Consider the following 10,747-nt stretch of genomic DNA (forward strand, 5'->3'; position numbering starts at 1 on the left):
GTTCTTTATCCCCCAGCCTGTCCACCCTCAGCCCGCTGGGTAAGCACACCCTCTCCCCATTTCCAAAGGTTCAACCCTGAGTGAGTCATCACTGTTATTTCCAGTTTGGTGGATTTTTTTCTTTTCAAATTCGGGAGACCCATCAATTATTTAGGGCCCCAGGATGATCTCAGGTGGTGACACCTCTGTAGGTTTGTATGGCCTTTCTGAAGGGAAACCATCTGGCCTTCCTTAGCTTGTTCATCCCTGGGCTTCTCTCCCGGCTTGTAAGGTGTGGCAGCCACAGAGAGAGCCAAAACCATCAATATTTCACGGCCTTAATTAAAGTAAGCCGAGAGCCTCGGGCCTCTCACAACTGGCTTCCTTTTCCAAAACAAGTGCCTGGCGTCTTGAGCAGGGGGCACACACAGGGAAATGGGGAGTCTGACTAAAGTTGGGCTGGGGGAGTGAGGGAGCACAAGATTTCATTTACCAGGACCTTCGGGAGTTATAAAGCCGCCAGAGAGGTGCAGTATATTCCCTGGCGCTGGTGGCAGGGCGGGAAAGAGAGAAGGGGGGCTGCCTTTGTGCTTTTTTTGGACAACACTTGAAAGGGAGTAGACACTGGGCAGCCGGGAACTGTGGCCAGGTTTCGACTTCGGGCTGCATCCGCTAGTCTAATGTGAAATAGCTCCTGGGTCCCAGCGAAGGCTTCACAAAACACGGGGCGCGGCGGGGGGCGGTAGCGTTGGTGCAGGTCTCTTTGCTGCTGCCACCCCGCCCCTTCCCTCGTGGTCCCCAAGTGCCGAGGAGGCCCACGCCGCCATCCAGCCGGGCGGGCAGGAGAACCGAGAGCCCTGCGATTTATACGTCTATTAATTACCTCCAGCATGGAAGAACTGCCTATAAATACAGTGGCACTTTAGATAAAACTTTCATGCAGCTATTTAGATCCTTTAAAATATAAATGATTTCCTCTAAATTTTTTATCATAAATCAGGGCATGGAGCTAGGCGACAAGACGCCGATTTCCCCCCTGATGGGAGCAAAGCCTTCACCTGTCTTCCCTCTTTCTTTTTCTTTTCTGCCTTTCTTTTTCTTCTTCTTCTTTTTTTTTTAATTTACAGAGGCTTGTTAATGGCTCTGCTTCTCTTTGCTGCATCCAGGGCTTAAAGGGAAGTGAACAAGTGGCAGAAGTTTCACCCATTTTCCTGGAGGCTGTCTAGTGTGTACAGGAAAGCTTGTGGTCTCTGGGCAGCACACCTGAGTTCAAATCCTATCCCTGCCACTTATTCCTGTGTGACCTCAAGGAACACACTTAACTTCTCTGACTGAGCCTCAGGGCTCCCCTCTGTGAAACAGATGTAATAATAGTACCTACGTCATAGAGAGGGTGGCTGTGAGGATTAAGTGACATAAAGCACAGAGCCAGGCTGGCAGAGTTAGAGCTCAAGAAACAATGAGCTGTGCACTGATAGACAAGTTACTTCACCTCTCTGAACCGGTTTCCTTATCTAGAAAGAAAAAGTGGAGGGATAATGCTCACTTCTGGGAGTATTAGGAAGACTGTATAAGACAACAGCAGACTCTAAGCTGCTTGAAGCAGGGACCATGTAGCCCTTGTTTATCATTTTATCTCCAGACCTAGCATGTTCCGGGCACAGACTAGGGGCTCAGCAAGCATTTGATGGATACACAAAGCAACAGAAGTCCCTGCTTTGCTTACAGAGCACACTGCAGAACCATCAGGATGTGGTTTCCGTTTATGGCGATGGATTTGGCCTCTACCTTTTCCCCAAGATCTACATTTAAAACCTTGAGGTATCCACACAGGTCCTGAAGGGGCCTGTGGAGCCCGTCTCCCTAATCCTGTTACAGTGATAAGGAAACTGAGGCCCAGACACTACGAGTGACTTGTTCAGGATCACATAGCAGGTTAGTTATACATCCACATTAGAATCCACACTTCCTGTGCTCTGTGCACCACCCCTGGCTGCCTCTTCACAGCCAAACTGGCTGGGTAAGAGAAATGGCCTAATCCTTTGGCCATGGAAGAGATGACAACCAGCTAGGCCACAGGGGGATTGGCTTTATGACTTTGAACTCTGAGACACCTATGAACTGGAGAAGAGGAAGGCAAAACCAGTCCTTGTGTGCCAGAACCATGTGTTTATGGAGTCCAGGTTCTTGAGGGCAAGCACAGAGCTGGCCATGCTGCTCACAACACTTATGATAATGTCTAGAGCTCGAAGATGAAGACACAGGGGACCTACATAGGGTGTGGAGGGAGGAATATGAAAAAGCTGTAGGAAGTTATTAGGAAGAGTCTCCTGGGCCATGACACCTCAAACTCAAACCATTGACCTGGATTCCCCACAAAGCCCAGGACTAAACCCAGAAAACTTGGGGTCTCTCGCCTCCACAACCACTGGAAGTAGACCTCGAATCCTATCACTGTCCTGTTTAAATGCTCTGGTGGCTCCCCACTTTCCTTGGAGCAAAACCCAACCTCTCTGCAGAATCCAGCTCCTACCTTTTGACTCTGCCGTTCCCCACATTCGCAGTTTTCCCACCACACTCCCCCCACTCTAGCCTTCCTGCTCTTCCCTGAACACCCCAAGCTGATCCCACCTCAGGACCTTCACACTGTGCTGTTCTCCTTTATCTTCCGTTTTCTCCTTCCAGCCTTGGCTCAAAGGTTACTCCTCCCCTTTCTGTCCATGCATTTTCTGTTCCATCACCCTGGTTTATTTTCTCTGTAGTAATCACTACTGGAGGCTTTCTTTTTTATTGTTCATTTTCTGCTGAAGCATCAGCTCCAGGAGGGTAGGGGTGGTAGGTGAAAGTTGGGGACTGTCTGTTTCATTTGCAGCTGAATTCCGACCTCTTGACATAGTGGCTGCTACATAGTAGGCACTCAGTAAATATCTTCAGTGAAAGAATGTGTGGTGGAGAAGGGCTCTTGGCGATCCCTTGGCTCGGTCCTCTCATTTTTCAGATAAGGAAACAGGCCGTGAGGAAGCAGGGACCTGCATGGAGCCCTACCGCCTGAGAGCCAGCGCCTGGTCCGCGGCGGGGACCCCAGGGGAAGGGGAGGGCTCCTGGCGCGTGCCGGTCCCTCACGGATGCTCGGCCCCGGGCTCCTGAGTCCCACTGGGCGTCTCGGATCGTCCAAGGCCGAGCAGACAATACGAGGCAAGCGGCCGACAGGCGAGTCCGCAGCAGCTGCGCAGGCGGCGGGTACATGTGAGAAGTTTGTGAAAGGAGACGAGAGAAAGGGAGAGGAAGGCGAGGCGGCGGCTGCGAACACCTGGCCAGGCAGCAGCCCCGCCAGCTGCCTCCCCGCGATGGCATCTTGAGTTCGGGCTGTCCTATCGGGGTCGTCTCCCATTCCACCCCTTTTCTCTCTCCCCAACACTGGAAGGTGGAGGTTGGCCAGGGATGGAGGTGGGAGGTGGGTAGCTGCTGGCTTCTCCCTGTGGCCTCAGCCGGAAGCATGCCTGGAGCAGGGCCAGACTCTGAGCCTCTGGAAGCATGGCCTTCTGAGAAAGGAGTAAAAGCTGGCTCACCTCGCTGCCTCAGGCCCTGGGCTTGGGTGATGGGGAAACTGGTGCCAGTCCAGGATGTTAGTCAACATTCAGCATGGGCTTGGGAGTCAGAGACCTGGGTTCCAGTCCCCACTCTACCATGCTTACTGCCTTCAGGCAACTCAGTCTCTCTGTGCCTCAGTTTTCTTATCTGTGAACTAGAGATAATGATATCAACCTCACAGTTTTGATGTGGGGATTCAGCGCATAATACTTCTAAAGCACTTAGCCCAGAGTCTGGCACACAAGGAACCATGCCACCAATGGCTCCTCTTGTTGTCACTGTCATCACAGGCCAGAGTCCTGGGGAGGATATTATTCATGCATTCATTCATTCAACACAAATTATTAAGTTCCTGCATGTATGCCTGTAGACACAGCAACAGATAAGACTCATCCTCAAAGAAGTCCCGGGGTCCTTCGAGAAACAGAGACCATGAAACATCATGTTCTTCCCAAGACATAATAGAGGAAGATGCAAAAGAGTCAAAGAAGGAAAACTCTCTCTTTGAGTCCTGGTGAAACTTACATAATTAAATCAGGGCTTTAGCATCTTCATCATCATCATCAAACAAGCGTGCAGAGCAAGTTTTTTGAATTGATGGTCCCAGATCATCTGCACACAAATCAAGGATGTCTATTTAAAAAGCACCTTAAAAAATAATAAAAAAATAAAAATAAAAAGCACCTTAGTCCTTGTAGCCAAATCTCTGTGTGTGGCCCTAGGATGCTGTATTTTAAGAGGTCGCAGATGATTCCTACTCATAGTGAAGCTGAAAGCCACTCCTCAGGGAAAATGCCTCTCCCCACCCCGCTCGTCCTAGCATTCCTATAGGGCTAGTCCTTCTGGAGAACATGGTGCTTTGTGTCCTGACTTAGGGTTACATGTAGCAATTCTACTGTCGCCACTGGACTATGAGCCCCTGAAGCAGTGTGCTCTATACCTGCAGAACCTATACAAGGCCCAGCTGTCAGTAGGTATTCGGAAATGGTTGTAGCATGAAGAAAATGCCCCATTTAGGGTTACTTGCATAAGTGCCCATGTGGTCCTTCCTTGGACCCTCAGACAGATTTTCTTTGGCCCATACGTGATGTGTGTGTGTGTGTGTGTGTGTGTGTGTGTTTTAACTGTAATTTAACCCCATGGGGTGGTGACATGTGCTCTCCAGTTTAGCACAGTCCCAATCCTCCCTGTGCTCTCCAGTTTAGCACAGTCCCAATCCTTCCTTGTATACACCCAGCTATTTAATTTTACCAGACTTGCCCCTGACAGAATTTAAGTTTGCAAATCCCATACAGTACAGAGGATGTTATCAACTGCGTTCTGGGGCTCTCCTTCCAGTTACTTTCTGAATGGCCTTTTCCTTCATTCTTCTCCAGTCTGTTATCTCCAGGGCCTTCTCAGTAAGAGTGGTCCCTCAGGACAGCAGTCATCTTCCTGCTGGCTGCTTAGAGCTGCTTGTAGACCCTCTTGAAGGGAAGGGTGGGAAAAACCCAGGGAACACAGGTTGTCTGATGCAAGCATGGTTTTTGATTTGCGATCCTAATGCCTCAGGATGCTGGAGTGAGGGCTGGTGAGCCAAAGGTCTGCACTGGAGGCCTAAGGGGGCTAGTTGGTTTTGCTCTGTCTCTGACCCCTGTCTGACCTCGACCCTGGCTAGTATCTCCCAGGCCCCTGAAGGGACAAAGCGGGGAAGAATGGATGTAGACGGGCCTTTCCCCTCATTTCTGGGGGTTCAGCTTCACAGACAACTAGGGTCTCAGGGCACTGTGAAGCCAGGCGAGTTACAGATTCTTCTCCCTAGAGGATCCAGTATACCCAGCTTGTGTCCCCATTTTCTCTTTTGGCTTCTAGTATTGGGCAGAAAACGAGAATGAGTGGTCCTAAATGCTGGTGAGTGATACAATAATGCTGCATTTAGCTTCTGGAGAGTTGAGGATTCCTGGAGAGAAGCTCCTGACCTGCTCAAAATGTATTTCATTTAAATTAACCAGAATGGTAGTCTTTTGCTACAGCTGGAAGCATTTAGCGATCATCTAGTCCAGCCCTCTCTTATGGGTAAATTGAGGCTCAGCCAGCATCACGCTGACACAGTGTTTGAATGCTGTCCCAAGCCCAGGCCTCCTGAGGCTCTCGGTCCTGGTGTGTATTCTCTATCTCAAGAATCCCACCAGCCTTGCTCTGTGTCTTGTGCATGGATCTACATCCCCTCCACTGCAGTGCAAGTTAACTGTCAATTTCCTGCAGTGGATTTTAGACTGGTGATTCTGTGAGGGTAGGGATGGTGCCTGATTCACATCTGTCTCAACCTTCACCACGGAGTCTGGTGCAAAGCGGGTGAACAGAGGAGAGCAAGGAGCCAGTTTGCACCTGCAGACAAACCGTTCTCTAGAGAGAGGACCCAGGCCACTCCTGCTCCCAAAGGAGTGAGGAAGAAGAGAGGAACAAACAGTATTCCATGATTTCAGTGTGCCAGGCACTGTGTCAAGTGCCTATCTCAGTGCATTCCTCAGAACAATCAGTGGAGGTGAAACTACAATGTCCATTTAACAGATGAGGAAACTGCAGTACACAGACACTGAGTTGGCTCCTGGCCTCTAGCGAGGAAGATCCCAGGGCAGAGCCAGAGCCCCCAAGTATCAGGTTGTGAGGAAGTTGACTCAGTGCTCTCCTTTCTACTCCAGCTGTCAACATCTTCACCAGAACCCAAGAAGGCAAGTAGCAATGCAATTCCCATTTTAGAGCTCAGGAAACCAAGGCTCAGAAAGGGTTAGTGAAAGGGCCACACGTGGCCTCCCGCACCGGGGTTAATCCTCTCCGCTGGTTGGAGGACAGGACCCAGGCAAGGGGGTTGACTCCGATGCGGAGAAGAGGGATTAGCAAGACCCTAGGGTGGGGAGGCCAGACCCAGCTGGGCTTCCTCTTAGGCCAGGGGGTGGCCCCTTTCACCCCGCCCCACCCCCCACTCCCATTAACCTTCGTGGAATCCTGACTCACAGCCCCAGGCGTGGGGTCCTAGCTTACAGGCTGCCAGGATCACTGAAACCCGAAGGCAGCTCCGCGGTGGAGGCGAGGAGGTGGGCTCAGCTGGGCGCGCAGGGCTTTTCTCCCGAGCCGGAGGGCGGCGCGGCCGTGGTCCCAGGATTCCCCATGCATTATTCACGATGTTTACTAGCGCGGGGAAAGGAGAGGAGAGAAGAGGGAAGGAGAGGGGAGCAGAGGGGAGGCGAGGGCGGGGCAGCACTAACCTCGGGGCACGCAAGTCCGAGACTTCGGGAGGGAAGACAAAGTAGCTGAGTGGTTAAGAGCCTGGGAAGTCAGACGTGGCGCCTGGCACACAGTAGGCCACCAGTAAATACGTGTGTAACGGATAACGACAACGGAACGAGTGAGTGAATGGCTTTGCTCCCAACCAGTTACGTTGTCTTGGCCTTAACCCATCTGACCCTCGTTTTCTTCGTCTATAAAATGGCATAACAGTAACTATTCCATAGGGTATTGAGGGTCCCCTGAGCTAACTCTAAATTGCCTAACACACAGTAGGAGCTCTAAAATGAACGCTGCTGTTGTGGGTAATGGGGCTTGTAAGCATCAGCGGCCCAGGAGAAGTCCTCTGATCGATTCCCAAGGCCGGTGGGCAGTCCTAAAAACTAACCTGCAAGATTCCTTAGACTGGCGGCTTGGGGAATGGGGGAGGCGAGGGGGGGGCAAATTGTCTTTCTCAAGCGAAGGCAAGAAAGACAAGTGCAGGGAGGAAACTTCAGACCTCCTGCACTGGGCAGGCAGTTACTTTCCCCACCTCCACCCCGGGAGGTGGAGGTCACCTGGGGCTCATTTTGGTAGTTTCTCATCCTCCCCGGAGCCCGTCGGGGCGCTTGGAGGCTCCCCTTCGCTGCGCGGCTGGGCCGGACGCTGGTGGACCGCACCGGCGTGGGACCAGGAGCGCCCTGGAAATGTGCAGTTTGGAGGCAGCTGGGCAAAGTGTGTGTATGGGGGGAGGAGGGGGAGGGTCAGCTTCCCGGCCCACGGCTGCCCTTCTATCTGGGTTATGAGAGTTGGGACAGGATGGAGAGGTTTGGGACTTTGGGGGAAAGGAGGTCCGAGAAGAAGAAGAAAGAATCCGGAAGGTCTGCGGGCTGGAGCCGGGCAGGGCGGGGCGGACGGGGAGAGGCCCGGCCCGGCCAGGGTATAAATGCTGTGTCTGGGGCGGCGGGGGCCCGCGCGGAGAGCTGCTGCCTGGCCTCGCCTCCCGGGCCGCCCCCGCGAGTCTCGGGCACGTGAGCACGCCTGCGCGCGCGCCCGGGCCCTTCCTGGCAGGCTGCTTGTAAGATGAGTGAAGGAGCAGGTGGGGGAGAGGGGAGGCAGCGAGCGAGAGGGCGAGGGGAGCGCGGGCGCTGAGCGGCGCTCACTTGGAGTGCGGCGAGCGAGCGAGCGAGAAGAGCCTGATCCATGTCCCTCGCTGCCTCCCTGCCCGGCGTGCGAAGATGATGGCCATGAACGCCAAGCAGCCTTTCGGCATGCACCCGGTGCTTCAAGAACCCAAATTCTCCAGCCTCCACTCCGGCTCTGAGGCCATGCGCCGAGTCTGTCTCCCAGCCCCGCAGGTACGTAGTGGAGCATAATTACCGCTCTAAGGCACATTTTTTGACAGGCACTTGGTTCATGTTTTTTTCATGTCGCCCAGAACAATCGCCGCTGTCTGAACCCCTCTCCTTGTCTCCCCCGTGCTCTCTCCCGGCGCGCGCTCTCTCTCATTCATGTCTCTGATCCACACGTCTGTTTCAGCAGAGCCTCTGTCTCCGTATTAATTTTTATGACCTGGGCTTTGAGGAGAGGCATCTCGGTTGCTTGAAAATGTGTTTTAATCCTAAGTTGACAGTATTCCCCACTGACCGTGCTGTGCGCCTTCTCGCTTGCAGCTGCAGGGTAATATATTTGGAAGCTTTGATGAGAGCCTGCTGGCACGCGCCGAAGCTCTGGCGGCGGTGGATATCGTCTCCCACGGCAAGAACCATCCGTTCAAGCCAGACGCCACCTACCATACCATGAGCAGCGTGCCCTGCACGTCCACTTCGTCCACCGTGCCCATCTCCCACCCGGCCACCCTCACCTCGCATCCGCACCACGCAGTGCACCAGGGCCTCGAGGGCGACCTGCTAGAGCACATCTCGCCCACGCTGAGCGTCAGCGGCTTGGGAGCCCCCGAGCACTCGGTGATGCCGGCACAGATCCACCCGCATCACCTGGGTGCCATGGGCCACCTGCATCAGGCCATGGGCATGAGCCACCCACATGCCGTGGCGCCTCATAGCACCATGCCCGCATGCCTCAGCGACGTGGAGTCGGACCCGCGAGAGCTCGAGGCCTTCGCGGAGCGCTTCAAGCAGCGGCGCATCAAGCTGGGGGTGACCCAGGCGGACGTGGGTGCGGCTCTAGCCAACCTCAAGATCCCCGGCGTCGGCTCGCTCAGCCAGAGCACCATCTGCAGGTTTGAGTCTCTCACTCTTTCGCACAACAACATGATCGCCCTCAAACCGGTGCTCCAGGCCTGGCTGGAGGAAGCCGAGGCAGCCTACCGAGAGAAAAACAGCAAGCCGGAGCTCTTCAACGGCAGTGAGAGGAAGCGCAAACGCACGTCTATCGCGGCACCGGAGAAGCGCTCGCTGGAGGCCTACTTCGCTATCCAGCCGCGGCCCTCATCCGAAAAGATCGCGGCCATCGCCGAGAAACTGGACCTTAAAAAGAACGTGGTGAGGGTCTGGTTCTGTAACCAAAGACAGAAACAGAAACGAATGAAGTACTCGGCTGTCCACTGACTGCTGCGGGGCGCAGCGTCCGGGGCCGGGAGAGCTGAGTGTATGTCCCCCTGGAGTTGGGGGGCACGGTTATGGGGGCTCCGAGACGTTTCCTGGTAGGTCAGGCTCTCTGCCCCGAAGTCACAGACTTTCCCCTTTATCCCACCTGGTTGCCTCCCGGCCTTCTCTTTCCATTCTTTTCTTTCTATTCCCACCAGAAAAGTTTGGGCGCTAAGAAAAAAATTCCTGAAAGGCAGGCCTGGAGGGGCTTGTGCTGTCCGTGGTGCTGAAAATCGCCCTCGCGCACGCGACTGCGCGACCTCAGGGCAGGAGCCCAAACGCAGGGGATGGTCATTTGGCCCGAACGCAAGACTCTGGGGTGAAGGCACCACTTTACTGAGCGCGATTAGACAAGGGGTGAAGGGATGGGAAGGAAGCGATAAGGAATAACACAGAGTCTAAGTGGGGCACAAACATGTACTGGAGATTTATTTAGAGTATAAAATACATGTATGTTTCCAAAGGATAGCCTTATACTCCGTTCGTCACCTAAATTTCATCCATTTCATCCTTTGGTTTGTTGTAAGTTCTCTAAGGTAGCATAGATTAGGTTCAGGGAAAAATGTTCGGGGGAGTAGTGGGCTCCGAGCTTTTCTCCACCTTAAGGTGGGCTCCAGAAAAGATGGGCCCAATTCAGCGACTGAAAATGCTGGGGTGGGGTGGGGGGGATCCTGTAGCTGGTTTGCAAGCAGCAGCCGACCCCTGCTGTGGCCCGTCCGCCACGATCTGCTGGGTAATGACAGCAGTTTGAGGGGTAATGCCCGCCTGCAGGAAAGCAGGGGATTGGTAGCAGTCGGACTGAGGACTCTCTGACCCCAGCTCGCTGTTCCAGCCAGACTCCCAGAGCAGCTGCGTAGAAGCAGCTGCTCGAACGAAAGTAACTGTAACTTTTCCGAATCATATGCGAGTCCTTCTAACATGTCTCACCTCATTGTGCTTTTATTATTATTGTTAGCACCGTTATTTACTGTTATTTATTTAACTCTACTTCTTTCCATCCCCCAGCCTCTCGGTGGAGGTTCACTCATAGCTTTGAACGGAAAGAGGGGCGAAACCCCGGCCTGAATCTTTCTCACCCCAGTCCCTCTGGCCCCGTCACATGTTTTCTTTCGTTGCTTCATGTAATTTGCGTGTTGCCGTGTGACCTTTGGTTTCGTTGTCCCAATATAGATACAAATAAAATATTGTTTCCTTCTCTCTTTACCCCTTGAATTAACTTCTAAAATAAATGCTTTATTTTTCAACCCGAATTGCAGTGTTTTTTCTTTCTCGGATATTAAGGAGTACTAGTCTTGGGAAGGATTTAAAAGTGAGAACCCAAAAGG

General features: G+C 53.1%; 1 protein-coding gene across 1 annotated transcript; it reads left to right on the forward strand.

The window, feature by feature from the left end:
* Positions 1 to 8,051: 8,051 nt before the first annotated feature.
* Positions 8,052 to 9,383, forward strand: POU4F3 (POU class 4 homeobox 3; the record flags this gene model as incomplete). The annotated part of the gene is made up of 2 exons (XM_081232486.1): positions 8,052 to 8,171; positions 8,487 to 9,383. The coding sequence occupies 2 exons, from the start codon at positions 8,052 to 8,054 to the stop codon at positions 9,381 to 9,383; spliced, it is 1,017 nt and encodes a 338-aa protein (XP_081088612.1).
* Positions 9,384 to 10,747: the final 1,364 nt, after the last annotated feature.

The sequence above is a fragment of the Mesoplodon bidens genome, assembly GCF_964165515.1.
Source record: "Mesoplodon bidens genome assembly, chromosome: 4".
Classification (NCBI taxonomy): Eukaryota; Metazoa; Chordata; class Mammalia; order Artiodactyla; family Ziphiidae; genus Mesoplodon; species Mesoplodon bidens.